Below are 18,066 nucleotides of genomic sequence, written 5' to 3' on the forward strand. Positions count from 1 at the left end.
GTCAATGTTATTGACAATATTCACTTTATAATGTTCACCCTGCTTTCTGCTACAGGACCCGTAACGGGACAGTGCTGCTGACTCACAATCACACAGTTCAAGCACGAGCTTAAGGAAACATTTCGTTTCACTCTGACACTGATAGAGCCGCCCATCTCCACCAGGCACGCCTCGCGCAAGATTCCAGTCCCCGCTCACATTATTTGTTTGAGGAGTTGGAAGCGGAAGTGGTAACAGTGGAAGCGAAAGATTGAAATACTCTGTTAAGAAATGGAGTTTAATGAAAAAGCCCTGATAAAACAGCTAAGCAAGGTGAGATGTTTGGGGGGGGTGAAGTGGGGAGAGGTGATAACTTTTGAGGGGCGAAGGAAAACAGGAGATATCTATTAAAGAAATTGAAATACGATGGGGGGGGGGAGGAATATTGGGTAGATTAAATTTCATCTTTACTGGTTTCATCTTGTGTTTTCTTTTCAGTATAAATTTCGGGACCTAACCGTAGAAGATCTGAAGAATGTGCATAAAATATTTCCTGAACTTAAATCGTCAATGGACACATACAGTAAGCTTTTCAAATCAAATTCTTCAAAAAAGGTGGATTGCAGAGCTATCTATAATTAAACATGACTGACAGTATTGGGCCTGTGTGACGAATTTGAAGGATGTGATCAGTGATTGGGAGGTAATATTAGCAGGGCAGCCCAACATTAACTCCAAGCAGTAGGTTAGAGAGTAACAAACCAGAAGCCATATAATGGTTTTAATACCCAACACTTCACAGGAGTGTGACACTGAAACGTGTGACACAAATTGACAGCCACAGATTAGATGTTAGATCAGATCATTAGCTTGGTCAAAGTGTGGTGCATGTATGGAATGAGCTGCCGGAGTAAGTGGTGGAGGCTAGTACAATTGCAACATTTAAAAGGCATCTGGATCGGTATATGAATAGGAAGGGTTTGGAGGGATATGGACTGGGTGCTGGCAGGTGTGACTCAATTGGGTTGGGATATCTGGTCAGCATGGACAAGTTGGACTGAAGGGTCTGTTTCTGTGCTGTACATCTCTATGACTCTGTAAAGAGGTCAATTTTAAGTGGTCTAAAGAATAAATCCAACATGGGGGTGGGATGAAGTGGGAGGATTTCCAGAGCTTTGGGCATAGACACCAGTTGTGCAGTAATTTAAATAAGGGATTCCAAATAGCTAGAATCTGAGAACAGGTATTGTCATTTTTTAAAGCATTGCTATTGTCCTGCTGGACGATCGGACTCTTCTTTCATTAGAGAGAGACAAAAGGTGTGGTTTAATGTGAGGGTTACCACAACTCAGGAGAGGGGGGAATTTGAGAAGGAGATTCTTTCATGGCAACCCCAGCCAGTGTGCAAATTAAACATGTTGTTGATGTTACTCAGCACTGCAAACCAGCCGTCTAGCTAGCTGAGAGTTATAGAATCATACAGCACTGAAGAGGTCAGAAACAAAATAGAATTTGCTGGAAAAGCTCAGCAGGTCCAGCAGCATCTGTAGAGACAAATCAAAGTTAATGTTTTGGGTCAGTTGTTCTGCGGAAGGATTACTGGGCCCGAAACATTAACTCTGATTTTTCTCCACAGATGCTGCCAGAACTGGAGCTTTTGCCAGAAATGTCTTTTATTTCTGATTTCCAGCATCCGCAGTTCTTTCAGTTTTTGTTTAACATAGAAGAGGTCCTTTGGCTTATCAAGTCTGCAACAACTTACCTACACTGACCCTACTTTCCAGCACTTGACCCATAACTTTGAATACTATGATATTTCAAATGCTCATCCACATACACTTTTAAAATTTTTAAAGAAGTTGCCTATTTCTGCTACCCTCCCAGGCTCTCTTTGAGGATTACGGTCTGGAGGAGGTTAGAGATCAGGAGGAGCAAAGTTATGAAGCAATTTGTAAGAAAAGACAAGAATTTTTAAAGTCAGTATGTTATTTGTTTGGGATCCATTGTGAGTCAGCAATCACAGTTGTACAGAGGGAACAGGATAGTTGAGCTAAAACTGCACCAGAGGTTTGAACAATGTAAAATTTACAGAAGATAGGAGACCAACCAGTAATGCATTGGAATAGTCAAGTTACCAAACTCATGAATGAGGATTTCAGCAGCAAGTGATTTCATGGATGGACAAAGTTGGGTGATGCTATGGAGGTGGAGATAAGCAGTCTTAATGATGGCACAAATGATTTTGGAAGCTCCTCCTGAGATCAAATGTGACATCAAGTTTATGAACAAACCCAAGTTGACCAAGTTGCCTGGGAAGATAGATGGAATCAATATTTGGGGAATGGAGTTTTGAGAAGGGACCCAAAGCAATGTCTCCAGTCTGTGCAATATGTAATTGGAAGAAATTTCAGTAGCGCATGTTAGATAATTTGGCAACAATGGAGGTGAGGTGGAGATGTGTGTCAATAGTGTCCATGTGAAAATTAAATCTGTACTTTCAGGTAGTGTTGCTGAGGGACAATGTGGATGAGAATTAGGAGAATGAAATGGAAGCAAATTATATTTTATGCCTGTGGATCAGTTTATGCGGAGTTAGCTGGTAAATGCTGAGGCCCATGCCACTGGTAAAAGAGAAAAAATTAGATTAGGTTCTTTTCTCCTGATCTCTGCTGGAAAAAATGCATGTGTGTGGGTGTCCAGTAAGAATAAGACTTGCATTTCACTTTGGTGTTTTCTCAACTGTGGGTGTGTGGGGGTTTTAACTAATTTGGCAGTGGAATGAGATATGAAGTGGAGGTACACAAATGATGATGCACAAATGAATATAGAAGAAGAATTGAGTCAATCTGGAAGGCAGTGTGAATGTAATCAGTTAAGGCACGGGCATGGCAAGGTTGGATGGTATTTATTTTAATATAAGAGGTTTTCTGAATAAGGCATAAGAGTTGAGTCTGTTGATTAAGTCATGGGGTGTGACATCATTGCTGATATGGAGATGTGATTGAAGCAGAGACAGGACTGGCAGCTCAAGTTATTCTGAATTATAGAATCTAGGTGAGATGTGGGGAAGAAGATGCCACAGTAGGCGATGTGTTGTATCGACATGATGTGGAAGCTGGTGAACCCCATTGTGATTTGTAGTGACCCCATCTGTGGTAAGTGTTGATTGCTTAAGGAACTCGAGCTCAGATGAGTCTAAGCTTTGAACACTGCGACACATCAGAAAGGGGAGAGTTACCTGTACCTGTGTTTCAGGAGGCAATCACACCCCTTAAATGGCCTCAAATTCAGTCAGTGGTCAGGGACAGGAGGGGTGTGACTACCAGCAAGGCAGGTAGAGAGATCCAGGAGGTAGTGCTGAAGGAGCCTCGGCCCTTGAGCTATCTGACAGCTTTGAGATTTTTGCTCCCTGTGTAGATGAGAGCAGGGTTGTAGGAAGGATGAGCAAACTGACCATAGCATCATACTAGAGGGAGGCATTCAAGGTTTGGGGTGAGGGATTCTGCTGAGAGAATATGAGCAGTTAGGGGCTCAATTAAAAGACAGATGTAATAAGTCATTAAAAAGTAATAATCTTTGGATTAGTGCCTGAGCCACGAGCTAATGGGCGGCACAGTGGTTAGCACTGCTGCCTCACAGCGCCTGAGACCTGGGTTCAATTCCCGCCTCAGGCGACTGTAATAAGTCATTAAAAAGTAATAATCTTTGGATTAGTGCCTGAGCCACGAGCTAATTGGCTCAGGGTGAACAAGATTTAAAGAGGTAAATGTGTGGCTCAAAGATTGGTGTGGGAAAAACAGGTTCAAATTCATGGGACATTAGCATCAATTCTGAGGAAGGAGGGAACTGTTATGATGGGATGGGATCTGCCTAAATCATGCTGAGACCAGAGCCTTGGCAAAAGGCTTAACTGTGGATAGGGCTTTAAACTAAATAGTAGGGGTGAGTTCAATTACGTGGAAAAAGTCAAAGGCTGCCGGGAGGGCTCAGCAGAGATTATTAAGGTTTCCTGAACAGGTTATAGGGCAGAGAGTGTGGAAAAGCTCAGGAGTTCAAACCTGGATCCTTGGGAATTATCCATGTCTCTGGATTAATATTCTAACAATAATACCACTAGGCCATCATCTTCCCCATTGTATCAGACTTCACGGTAGAAGACACCAGTGGCACATCAGAAGAAAGTCAGGGGACAGAGATGAGTGTAGTGGCCATCACTAAGGAGAACATCCAGAGAAGGGGAGACTAAAAAGTCTGAAGGTGGCTAAGTCACCCAGACCAGATGAACTAAACCCCACAGTTCTGAAGGAGATGTCTGAGGAGATTTTGGAGGCATTGGTAGTGATCTTTCAGGAATCACGAGTCGGGGAGGGTCCATGGGAACTGAAAAATGCCTCCTGTAACACCCCTTTATAAGAAGGAAGGGAGACAAAAGACAGGAAATTATAGGTTGGTTAGCCTGACACCGGTCTTTGGTTAGATTCTAGAGTCCGTTATTCAGGGTGAGATTGAGGAACACTTGGAAGTGCATGGTAAAATAGGGTTGAGTCTGTACACCTTCATCAAGGGGCAGTTATGTCTGACAAATCTATTAGAGGTTTTTGAGATGGAAATGAGCAAATTAGACAAACGAGAGCCAATGGACGTGATCTATTTGGATTTCTGGAAGGCATTTGAAAAGGAAGCTGCAAAGTAAGATAAGAGCTCATAGCATTAGGAGAAGAAACTGGCATGGATAGAGAATTGGCTGACTGGCAGAGAATAAGGATAAAGGTGTCTTTTCAGGTTGGCAACCGATGACTGGTGGAATTCTGCAGGGATCAGTGTTGGGACCACAGCTATTCATGTTATACATTACCCATCTGAATGAAGGAACTGAGGGCATGGTCTGATCTGCAAACTTAGCAACAAAGATAAGTGGAGGGACAGGTAGAATTGAGCAAATGGGAAGGCTGCAAAAGGACCTGGACAGGCTAATAGAGTGAGCAAAGAAGTAGCAGATGGGTTACAATGTGTGAAAGTATAGGAACAGTAGGTAGAAAGAATAGAGGCGGACACTATTATATAAATGGGGAAAGGCTTTGGAAATCTGAAGCAGAAGGGACTTGAGAGTCCTAGTTCAGGATTCTCTTATGGTTAACATGCAGGTTCATTTGGCAGTTAGAAAAGCATATGCAATGTTGGCATTCATTTCAAGAGGGGTAGAATACAAGAGCAGAGATGTATTTCTGAGGCTGTATAATGATGTGGTCAGACTACGTTTGGAATATTGTGAACAGTTTTAAGCCCTATATCTAAGGAAAGATGTGCTGGTGTGGGAGAGGGTGCAGACAAGGTTTACAAGAATTATCCCAGGGATGAGAGCTTGTCATACCAGGAGTGGTTGAGAACTCTGGGTTTGTATTCAATGGAGTTTAGAAGGATAGGGAGTACCTCACTAAAACTTATAGAATGCTGAGAGGTCTGGATAGAGTGGATGTAGGGAAGATGCTTCCATTAGTATTACAGACTCTGACCTGGGGGCATGAGTGAAGGAGTGACCCTTTAGAACTGAGATGAGGATTTTCTTCAGCCAGAAGGTGGTAAATCTGTGGAACTCATTTCCACAGAAGGCTGTGGTCAAGTCATTGAGTCTCTTTAATATAGTTTGTGAACAAGTAGCCATAGAAGTGCAAACAACTCTTCACTCAATACACCAATCCCATCAGATTCCATCAGCTGAATAGACTAAAAACGTTTTCTATTTAATTACAGCTTTCAGCGATGGCTCCCAGAAAGATCTGCTGAACTTAATTGGTACCATTCCTGTTAGATATCAAGGTAAACTCTTCTCCTCGTGTTAGAAGTGAAAACAATTCCCATTAGATATCAAAGTAAGCCTCAGTCTGTCAGTGCAGGATAATTCTTTTTGCTATGAAGGTAAGCCTTATCCTATCAGTTGAAGAATCCAGTATTGTTACTAGATGTATAGTGCTATGTGCTGAAAAATAAGAATGTACTTCAAACAGATATACTTTAAGCGGTTCATTAGCAATGATTTTTAACATTCTAATTCCATTCATTATATTTCTCCGATCTTTGGTGACAAACTTGGATTGATCCAGTATTCTACTGCTTAAAATGTTCTCTTCAAAGCCCAAGTTTGGATTAAGATAATATTTACTACTAGCTGATCTTCCATGTATAGATTCAGAATGAACATTTCACATTGCTGTCGTAGTATTATTGAACTCCTCACGCAGTAACCACATGGGCAATGTGCTGTGAGAGTGAGTTGATGGTAGCAGTGTTAGAGAGACTGCTGATCCCATGAACCATACCTCGCAAAAATTACATTCAGAAGAAATTTCAAAAGGGAGAGGTACATCACATGTTCGTGAAGAACAAATATTTAATGACAATATTTTGAATTGAGATTGTAACCATTTTATCACAAAGCCAAAGCATTGTTGTGTGATTTGGATTTACCCTGCAGCCTAAAGTGGGTCTGTGTCCTTTTTGTTTGTGTAATATTGATATAAAGGCCCCTTTGGTTTACCAATGACTTTTAAGGGAGAAAATCTGCCATCCTTACTGGATCTGGTGAATGACTTATTTCAGACCCACAGTCACTTTTCAAGTTTTTTTTGTATGTTAGGAAGTGCTGTTATACACAACTGGACATTTTTTTTTCCATCACCAAATCACCTGTGGTATTTTCTCTATTTATTAACCAGCACCAGTAAGTCACCCACCACAGTCACTCTTAATTGCAGTCTGAAGCAACTTAGCAAGCCACTCAGTGTAGTTAGGAATGGGTGATAAATGCCAACCTTGCCAGTACATCCACCTACCATAAAATGTTTCACTATTACAATGTGAGAGATGACTATGTAATGTATCACATCTTTTTTTCAGAATTTTACTTAAGGGTTCACTTCCTTAGTCAAGTTCACTGTGAGAAGTCTTTTTCCAGTCAGTGAGAATTTGGATTATGCCACATATTTTGTGCAGAAATGCTGATTGCTTGTGATGCCATGTCTACATTATATAGACACACAATCATCTGAAATTTACTTGGCTGGAGTTCACAGAATGGTTACAGCAGAAAAGGAGGCCACTTTACCAATTGTGCCAGTGCTGTGTCTTTGAATGAGCAATTTACCTAGTGCCATCCCCTGGCGTTTTTTGCACAGCAGTTCTGGTTCAGTTTCTGATCAATGATAAGCTCCCCAGGATATTGATAATGGAATATTTAGTGATGGCAATAGCATCTATGGTCAAGAGATGTTGATTATTATACGGAAATGGTCATTAACTGGTACTTAGAATGGAATAATTATTACTTGACACTTATTAGCCCACGTCTGGATGTCGTCCAGATTTGTTGGGTTATAAACATATCTTAGGAGACGTAATTTGGTCCTGAATGTTGTACAGTCAACCACAAACATCTTTGCTTCTGGTCTTAAGTTGGAGGAAACGTCATTGTGGGCGGCACAGTGGTTAGCACTGCTGCCTCACAGTGCCAGAGACCCGGGTTCAATTCCCGCCTCAGGAGACTGACTGACTGTGTGGAGTTTGCATATTCTCCCCGTGTCTGCATGGGCACCCTCCGGGTGCTCCGGTTTCCTCCCACAGTCCAAAAATGTGCAGGTTAGGTGAATTGCTAAATTGCCCATAGTTTTAGGGGCAGGGGTAAACGTAGGGGAATGGGTCTGGGTGGGTTGCGCTTCGGCGGTTCGGTGTGGACTTGTTGGGCCGAAGGGCCTGTTTCCACACTAAATAATCTAATCTAATCTAATTTAAGTGGTTGGAGATGATTAGGCTTGGAGTACTGGAGCATTCACATTTATTAAAATTGTACTCCATCTGCCTGACCTTTGTCCACTCACTTAAACTATTTATGCCCCTTTGCAAAGTTTCACAGTTCTCTGCACACTTTGCTTTACCACTCATCTTGGTGTTATCAGCAAACTTTGATACGCTACACATGATTCCCAACTCCAAATCATCAATGTAAATTGTGAATAATTGCGGTCCCAGCAGTGATCCCTGAGGTACACCACTAGTCACTGATTGCCAACCAGAATAACACTCATTTATTCCCATTCATTGCTTGCTGTTGGTTAACCAATCCTCTGTGCATGCTAATACATTGCCTGCAATGCCTTGCATCTTTCTGTAATGCAGCAGCCTTTTGTGTGGCACCTTGTTGAATGCCTGTTGGAAATCTAGATACACCACATTGACTGGGTGCCCGTGGTCCACTGTGTTCGTAACATCTTCATTGAATTCCAAATGCCATTCATGAACCCATGCTGCGTCTGCCCAGTTGGACAGTTTCTATCTAGATTCCTTGCTATTTCTTCCTTGATCATAAACTCAAGCATCTTCCCCACTACAGAAGTTAAGCTAAATGGTCTATAATTCCCCACCTTTTGTCTACCTCCCTTGATCTTTTTAAAAGCAAGGAGTGGATAGATCCTTGATAAGTGAGCTGATGAAAGATTATCAGGAACAGACATGAATTTTGAGTGATATACAGCCACGATCTTATTGAATGGTGCAACACCCTTGAGGTACTGAATGGTCTATCCCTGCTTTTAATTTGTATGTTCATATGTTCAGAAAAGGTACATGCAGCAACAGCCTAGCCTTGAAATAAGAACACCAGTTATTTCTTTCTTCCCAACATTCCTCTGTCATCTCATAAGTCTGCTTTTTTGCTTTGCTTTGTATCTGAATGTCAACCCTTCTGTTGTACAAAGTTAAAAATCACACAACACCAGGTTATAGTCCAACAGGTTTAATTGGAAGCACTAGCTGTCGGAGCGCCAGTCCTTCATCAGGTGGTTCAACCTGAAGGTTGCTCCTTCAGGTGATGAAGGAGCAGTGCTCAAAAAGCTAGTGCTTCCAATTAAACTTGTTGGACTATAACCTGGTGTTGTGTGATTTTTAACTTTGTACACCCCAGTCCAACACTGGCATCTCCAAATCATGCCCTCTGTTGTAGGCATTTAGGTACAACATAATTTCACATGATGACAATTATCGTCTTATGTGGAACTGATTATGTAGATGATCTTCTCAAGTAAATTAAAGGAGGCCACCTGTTTGATTGCAGGACTTTGTTAACAAAAGACATGCTATTAGTCTTGTAGACATGAATCTGACTGGTTTAGTTCAGTTACTAGGGGTTAGTGAGTAACATCATCAGCAGTCCAGCCTATACTCTGGATTGTACAGGATCTACAAACAATTTGACATTTATACAGCATAGAAACAGACCCTTCAATCCAACTAGTCCACGCCAACCATATTCCCAAACTAAACTAGTCCCAACTGCCTGCTTTTAGTCCATATCCCTCCAAACCTTTCCTATTCATGTACTTATCTAAATGTCTTTTAAAATGTACCTGCATCTACCACTTCTGGCAGATCATTCCACACATAAATCACACTCTGTGTTACCAAAAAAAATGTTGCCCTTCATGTTCTTTTTAAAACTTTCTCCTCTCTTAAAAATTGTAGAGAAGGGAACTAGGCCAGGAGGATTTCCAGATGGAAAACTTCCATTCCCCATCTTCAGACCCACAAAAGTGGCCAAATGTTGATCTCTGGAAGTTGAATAAAATCTGACTCCTCATTTTTTTTTAAAAAAGTAGTTATTAGATTCTGACCTGAATTGGTAGATCTTTCTGTTAAACTGCATGATTCAGCTGCAACCTTTCTTCATGTGCTTTTGAAGTAGAATGATCTATAAATGTTATTTATTGACTTTGGATTACTGACAGATTCTGTGTCTCAACGTGTTACAGCTTCCTGTAGTTGTGATGTTTGTCTGTATTAGAAATGGCAGAATCTAGCTTTATTGATTTCTAGTTTGGTTTCCATTCCTCAGCATTGTTTTGACTGTTAAGAAAATCCTTTGAACAAATACAAACAAACTTTTTAAATCTATGGACACTTTATGTACTGAAGTAATTTAAAATGTGTTTTTCTTTGCAATATTATCCAGGATCATCCTATAATATTCCTATTCGAATATGGATTCTTGACTCTCATCCTTTTGGTCCACCTTTGTGCTTCCTGCGACCAACCTCAAACATGATTATTCGTGAGGGCAAACATGTAGATTTGCAAGGACGCATTTATTTACCATACCTACAACACTGGAGTCATGTAAGAAATCTGAGACAGTGGGAGCATTATAATGAAGTAAAACTGGGAAACTTTGGCACATGAACAGTGTCAGTCAAAGGGCTGTGTGGGGAACAGTTGAACATACAGAGACCCATGATGCAGGAGTACATTTGATTTGTGAGACATTTGGTTTGAGAGACAGGTGCAGGACTGCACTAATGGCATTTGGTGTTGATTGTAGGCTCTGGGAAATTTGTACAAGCTAATCATCAGCAGTTGTACTTATGCACTCATTCTGAAGGCTTGCCCTCTGAGGAGAACCTAAGCAGTGCCTTGGATTAGGCAAGGTCCTGTTTGATACTGTAGCTTCACAGTGAGAAGAACCTGAACCTAACTGTCCTGTTCAAGATTTTACCCATTAAGGTAGAACATGAGATGGTAAATCATGCAACCCTATCATAGCTCCCACCTACCAACGTCAGACTGAAAATTAGTTGGTAGCAAACAGATTGGTCCTGTTTTCTCTGTGACCAGGGTGTTTATCAGTTGCTTCCACTGTATTAAATAGATGATATAATGTGAAGAAGAGACATAAGTTCGGCAACTTTTCTCTAAAAATATGTTTTTATTGATTTTTTTTTTGTAAAACTCTATAGCCAAAAACAAATGTAGTTGGTTTGTTACATGAAATGATCACAAAGTTCGAGGAAGTGCCACCTTTATATGCAAAGCCTTCTACTGACGGAATGTCCCTGACAGAGCTCAATACCTACTTGGCTGATATTTCTTCAGGTGTGTGAATTTTATTTTACTCTGGCATTAAAGTATTTAGAGCCAAATGATATAACCATGTATATCATTGGCCCAGTCACAACACTTACAATGTTCAGTCATTTCTTTCAAAAATAAATTTATGCAGTCTCCTTTCAAATTTGTGGATACTTTCATTCTGTTATCTTCCAGGCATCTTTTTAAATGTTCAGAGCGACAAAGAGATTTGGAAAAGAACAGAGCTAACAGTGGTGTTATCTATTAATTGATGTTGCATTTTTATAGAAGGACATTGGTTACCTGAGCAAACATAAAGAGACATTTAATGACCTAGGATGTGAGCCAAGTTAGGAGGTATCTTTCACTCCAAGTAAAGACTGGATCTAGTTCCTACTTTCACCTACACGCACCAGAGTTATAACCAGTAGAATTTCTTTCATTATTCTAACAGTAAGAAGACAGCCAGAGAGGAGTGGCAAAGTCTAAAAGGTTTGAATTCAGTTGAAAATGAAGATCATTGTAAGATAGCTAATTTGCTTCCTGACAAGCGTTCACTAGGAAGGATATGAGCCAGATGCCTTCCCTAAACTGTATGGGTCCAAATACAGAGCTAATCATGGGGTATTACTTGTCACTTCATTAATCCTTCTACTTAATATTCTTGAGTCAATTTTTTATCTATTCCTGTTGTTTAACCTGAGTTCTCACAGCTTTAACCTTAATTTTACAAAGTAGAGGATGAAAGAGTTTTAGTTTTCTGCACATCAAGATACACCGCGTAAGGTTTACCTGTGTCCTTTTCAGGATTATCTGAATGATAACCCAATAAGCAATAGTCAATGTGAACTCCAGTATCCAACATCCTTGATTTTTTTTTTGAGGAAGTGCCTTGCTAAGGGGACTATGAACAAAAAATGATGTGTTGCATCCTGATGTATAGGAAAAATTGATACAGTAAAGGATGAAAAACAATTAAAACTTAAAGCTGAGGCAATTCAGTGAAAAACTGAGAATAGACATAGAATAGTACAGCACAGTACAGACCCTTTGGCCCTCAACATTGGTTAAGAAAAGTAGGAGGTGACACGTGCTTCTTAGCAGAACTATGTGGAATTACCCTTTACTGTTTCTAATTTGTATTTAGAAACAAAATGGAGATGCTGTCAGACAATGCAGGCTTCAAGATATGAAATTATGCGAGCAGATGAAATTTAACTTAGACAAGTGTGAATTACTGAACAAAGGGAAAACAAGTTGCTGATATGAATGTTCCCTGAACTACTGAGGTTTAACTGAATGCAATTTATGGAATTATAATGCCCATTTGGTGTAAAACTGCAGTTTATAAAGCTAATAGAATGCTGAGTCAGTGACTACAAATTGGGACAATCCCAAGCATACAAAGTTTAGTTTGGACCACATGCCTTTGTGTCCATTTCTGATTAACAAGACATGCAAGTCATGGATGTGGCTCAATAGAAGAACTGAGGCTGTCCCCAAAGACAGATAACTGGCCAGTCAGAAATATCTGGAGAAACTTTCATGGCGTTAAAGTCTCTATAATGGACCAAAGGCAAGGATTTTGAGATTTACAAACCTTTTTATTGAGGGGCCGGATGGTACTTTATTTTAGGAATAAATGTGTAGAAGTTCATAAGGAGCTATGAATGGTAAAGATGATCTAGTCAAAAAGTACCCTATAAGAAATCCTGACTTTAAAAGTGGGATAATGAAATAAAGATGCAAGGTAACAAATATAAGAAAGTTTATTTGTTAAGAGGCTGTGTAAGGATATGGTTTGGAAAAGTTAATGGCATAGGGAAATGGTTCAATGTTGTTGAAGTCACTAAAGATAAAGAATCACTGAATAAAGAGACTGCGTAAGGACTACAAGAAGACAACCAGAGAGCTGAGGCCAAAGGTGATAAGGACCTTGCAAGTGAAAATTTTGCAGTGTGGATGATTGATTAAAGAGAATATATGGGATCAATAAGCAGACTGGCTGGAGTAGTATGAAGATGTTACCAGCTTTACCACAATTGGTCTATAGTTCCCTGAACTTGTTCCATCCTCCTTTTTTTAAATTCAGGAATGAATATAACAATCCATGATATGAGCATAGAATATAACGCTATGAAGGACCAGACCATCTTTGAGCTCCCAGTATTAAATAAAACACAGGTGGTGATTTTGTATGACAAAGGTCCAGGTCACAAGTATGGAAATAGGACTTCTGAATCATAGTTTTGATTTACCGATACAGGTGTAATCCCTAACCAACAGCGAAGCTCCAGGCTGGCCAACATGGCTCATCAGATCTACTTCAGTATCATCTGCTTTGACATGAGAAATGGTTACTTGGTTAAGTTTTCAAAAAGTTACTAGTAGTTGCGAAACTTTTATCTCAGTGGAATTCAGTATTTTCAACAAAGAAGGGATTAAATAGAGAAAATGAGCAAATGTTTAAAATTGCTGTTTTTAAGAAACCATAATGTGAGAATGAGACTGTGATGTGGTTTTAATCTTCATGTACAGGTCTGTCTGACATCAGTCTTCGGTCAAAGCTGGAGGCTGGAGAGCAACATTTCAGCAAAGTTACTGTGCTTGGTGATGGTGATTTGGGAATGGCATGTGCTATGAGCATCTTAGCAAAGGTAAAGCAGTTAACCTAATATATCCATGTCTCGACATTGTTTGCCCAAGATTGAATTTAAGCTGTCTTTCTTACTGTATAATACTAACAGCATTGAAACATTTATGGTCTGAATATAAAATGTTGTAGGAATGAATTTTGATAAAGTGATAAGGAAGGCAAAGAGAAACAATAAAGGGCCCATAAAAGTAAACAGTGAAATATTATTTTTTAAAAAAGAGAGTAGCGATAGGGCCACTGAAGGCTAAATTGGAGGCACTAATGAAGAAAGTTTGAAAAAAATATTATAACTACTTTGTAACCCTCCAGGTTCATGTCAAAACAATGTGAAAATGGGACGAGAGAAGAAATCGAAAATGTTAAAAAGGTACTAATGGTAGAAAGATGGCAGGAGAGCAGAGAATTGATGAACTAACCAACTTAGAGAAGATCCAGAAGAATTACAGTTATTCCTAATAAAGTAAGGTTAGAAAATAAATTGAAACAATATCTCATAACTCTACTTTTCATATGAATTTGTGTAATACTGCCAGAGGACTGATAGCTTGTGAGTTTATTCCTTATGCTTAAAAAGGAGGATAGAACAAGTCCAATTACCTTGAATTTAGTCCTGGGAAAGATAATAGAAACTTCACTTAAAGATATAATCTTAGAAATCTAGAACTTAACATATAATGGAATGGTCAGCATGAATTTAAGAAGAAAGATCAATTTTATTGAATTCTCTGAAGAAATGGAAAATAAATACTGAAAAATGAAAATTTCCAAAAGGCCTTTGATCAGGTACTGCATAGTAAACTCATAACTGCACTTGTAGTATCAGACAATAAGTATCAGATGGGATAGCAAGCTGACCATAAAGCAGAAAACAGGGGGGGTTAGAAATTAAAGCTGTTTACTCAGTCTGTCAGAAATTGGAAAATGGCTTTCCATTAGGGTTCGTTCTAATCAGCATTTACGTAAACAGTTTGGACTTGGGAACTGGAAGTACAATTTAAAACTATGCAGACAACAACAAATGGAGTGAAGTGTACTTCGTAGTTAATACAGAAGGAGAGTGCAACAAAATATAGGGACATGTTAATAGACTTGCAGTATGGCAATGTGATTTGCAAATTTCTGACCTCAATCTGGATAAATGTAAAGCGATTACGTTTTTTTGATTAAGAACAAGGATGCCATGCACTTCTCAGGAATTAGTGTCCAAGTGCAATAGAGAAGCAGAGGAATTTGGAAGTACAATTATGCAAATCAGTTAGTAGTTGCTACATGGGTATTAACAGTGCAAATTTGATGCCAAGCCACTGAAAGAGACATTCGGACAGATGAGTAAATGTATTAACATGGATAGAGGATTGGTTAACTAATAGGAAGCAAAGAGTGGGAAAAAAATCAGCTCTTTTTCTGGTTGGCAATCAGTAGCTAGTGCTGTGCCTCAGGGATCAGTGTTGGGACCGCAATTATTCACAATTTACATCGATGAGTTGGTGTTGAGGACCAAGTTTGTGAATGACACTAAGATGTCTGGTACAGCAAAGTGTGCAGAGGACTGTGAAACTTTGCAAAGGGGCATAGCTTGTTTAAGTGAGTGGGCAAAGGTCTGGCAGATGGAGTACAATGTGGAGTCATCCATTTTGTTGGAATAACAGTAAAAAGGACTATTATTTTAATGGTTAAAAACTTGCAGAATGCTGCTGTGCAGTGAGATCTCTGTGTCCTAGTGCATGAATCACAGAAAGTTGGTCTGCAGGTGCAACAGGTAATTAAGAAGGCAAATGGAATTTTGTCCTGCATTGCTAAAGGGATTGAGTTTAAAAGCAAGGAGGTTATGTTTAAGCTGTACAGGGTGCTGGTGACGCCACACCTGAATGATTGAGTGCAATGTAGGTCTCCTTACTGGAGAAAGGATGTACTGACACTAGAAGGGGTGCAGAGAAGATTCACTAGGTTGATGCCAGAGTTGAGGGTTTTGGCGTATGAGGAGAGACTGAGTAGACTAGGATTGTATTCATTGGAATTTAGAAGAATGAGGGGGGATCTTATAGCAACATATAAAATTATGAAGGGAATAGATAAGATAGAAGTAGAGAGGATGTTTCCACTGGCAGATGAAGCTAGGACAAGAAGGCATAGCCTCAAAATTACGGGGAGCAGATTTAGATCTGAATTGAGGAGGAACTTCTTCACATAGAGGGTTGTGAATTTGTGGAATTCCCTGCCCAGTGTAGGGGTTGAGGTTTCCTCAGTAAATGCTTTCAAAGCTAAGATAATTTTTTGAACAGTAAAGGAGATGAGGGTTATAGTGAGAAGGTGGCTAAGTGGAGCTGAGGCCATGAAAAGATCAGCCATGATCTTATTGAATGGCAGAGATGGTTTGAAGGGCCAGATGGCCTACTCCTGCTCCTAGTTCTTAAGTTCTTATAAAAATTTGGTAGAAAAGTAGGTTTTTGAAAAATTTTAAAGTATGATAGAAAAACGTAGGGGTTTAAGGGGGCATTCCAGCGCATGGGACCAACAGCTGGAAATACTGCTACCAGTGGTGGAGTGATTAAAGTCAGATATGTGCAATGTGCCAGAACTAAAGCACAACAGACATTGAATGTTTGCAGGAGATTTCAGAGATGGGAAATGCCAAGATAACTTGCCTTTAAGTCACCAAATAACTAAATTAGTTAGACTAACTGAGCTGTGTTGTTTCTATTTGATGCATCCACCTTCCTCTTCAGTTTATTAAAATCATGATTAACTTTTGTATCAACACAAAAACAAACAAAATGTGGTTTTGTCCATCATTTTTGAAAATCAACCTTAAAGTTCTGAAATTAATAAGGTCATGACTGAAATCAATGTGTGATAAGAGTGAGTGAGACTAGGGGAAGCCTGCAGACAGCAGGAGGAATGAGACCAAGCCCTAGCTCAACAAACATAACCAAGACCAAGTCTGAAACATCCGTTGAGAAGGTAACCTGTTAAAATGCTGGTGGCAATACCATGAAGTACCTAATTATGTTAAGAAAAGGTTAGCAATTCCCTTATTGGCTGATTTAGTACTGTCCAAATTGGCATTAATTTCAAAAATCTCTCCGGTGAAAAATTGGTAAATGCCATTCTTTGAACATTTTTGTCACAAATGTCTTAAGGCAGTTATAAAGTCGTGAAATAAAGTTACCTACAAGTGTAGAGTCATCTAGGATTTATGTTCCCCATGAACATCCCCCTACCTTACTTCTGTGAGCATACGCGGTGGCACAGTTGTTAGCCTTGCTGCCTCACAGCGCCTGAGACCTGGGTTCAATTCCCGCCTCAGGCGACTGACTGTGTGGAGTTTGCATGTTCTCCCCGTGTCTGTGTGGGTTTCCTCCGGGTGCTCCGGTTTCCTCCCACAGTCCAAAGATGTGCAGGTCAGGTGAATTGGCCATGCTAAATTGCCCGTAGTGTTAGGTAAGGGGTAAATGCAGGGGTATGGGTGGGTTGCGCTTCGGCGGGTCGGTGTGGACTTGTTGGGCCGAAGGGCCTGTTTCCACACCGTAATGTAATGTAATCTAATTCTTAAGCCTGCTCTACTTTTCAGTAATTTCATGGCTTATCTGATTTATTGTCTGAACTCCATCTTCATAAATCCCTCGTACCCTTAATAGTGAAGAATCTATTTTTTTTTTGTCATTTAGCTTCATCAGATACTTCGTGTTGTCTTTTGTTCCTTTCTCCCTCAGTTTCCTATTAACTGTGTTTTATGCTATTTTCCTCAATTACACCATATGTTTGCAAATGACACATTTTAACCCACTCTTTGGGTAAACAAGTTCCTCCTGAATTAAATTTTTCATTTATTGGTGACTATTTTATTCTTATGGGCTTTAGTTTTGGATTTGAGACAAAAAAAACTACAGATGCTGGATTCGAGAATAGACAGACAGGAGGCTGGAAGAACACAGCAAGCCAGGCAACGTCAGGAGGTGGAGAAGTCGACATTTCAAGTGTAACCCATCTTCAGGACTGTTATGGATTCCCCAGAATTGGGAGCCTTTATATCTATCAAAACCCTTCATGATTTTAAGTCTTATTCAGTTGTTACAATTGTATTGTAACTTTGATTTTGAAGTGGATTAAATAAACTCAGTTTCACCTTAACTGGCTACTGGGTTAAGGCTGTAAAATGTCAGTCTCCGCCAACATGGAAGCCAAATGGTTAGCTTAAACTCCGTATCTAAACTTAACCATCAACTTGAACAATTCTATAGGGTTATCAGACTCAATAGTTGTATTTAGAAGAGGCAAGAATTTGGGGGAAAAAAGAATATTAGATAAAATAATGTGTATTTTTATTTATCTCTAGGAAGCTGCAGAAAAATTGGCACTCATTTCAACCTCAGAAAATGCTATGAAAGGTGGATCGCTGGACATGGAGATTTTCAGTCTGCCTAGAGTCGAAATCAGCAGTGGTTTGTGTCATCTGACTGAATAAATACAGCACATAAACTTCAACTCTTTACAAAAAAAAATCACATATAAACAATGCATTTGTCTAAACATGACTGACA

The 18,066-nt window shown here is 39.7% G+C and overlaps 1 protein-coding gene across 3 annotated transcripts in view; it reads left to right on the forward strand.

The window, feature by feature from the left end:
- LOC122557895 (ubiquitin-conjugating enzyme E2 variant 3-like) overlaps window positions 1-18,066 on the forward strand; it is a 29,032-nt gene that overhangs the window by 394 nt on the left and 10,572 nt on the right. For 2 of the 3 annotated variants that reach the window (XM_043706095.1, XM_043706093.1), the window contains exons 2-8: window positions 56-312; window positions 478-562; window positions 5,731-5,796; window positions 9,977-10,140; window positions 10,758-10,893; window positions 13,408-13,526; window positions 17,862-17,967. In XM_043706095.1, coding sequence (XP_043562030.1) covers window positions 271-312; window positions 478-562; window positions 5,731-5,796; window positions 9,977-10,140; window positions 10,758-10,893; window positions 13,408-13,526; window positions 17,862-17,967 — 718 coding nt within the window. In that variant the 5' untranslated portion in view covers window positions 56-270. The remainder of the gene's footprint in view (window positions 1-55; window positions 313-477; window positions 563-5,730; window positions 5,797-9,976; window positions 10,141-10,757; window positions 10,894-13,407; window positions 13,527-17,861; window positions 17,968-18,066) is intronic. The other variant, XM_043706094.1, reaches the window with a different exon arrangement.

The sequence above is a fragment of the Chiloscyllium plagiosum genome, chromosome 16, assembly GCF_004010195.1.
Source record: "Chiloscyllium plagiosum isolate BGI_BamShark_2017 chromosome 16, ASM401019v2, whole genome shotgun sequence".
NCBI classification, from domain to species: domain Eukaryota; kingdom Metazoa; phylum Chordata; class Chondrichthyes; order Orectolobiformes; family Hemiscylliidae; genus Chiloscyllium; species Chiloscyllium plagiosum.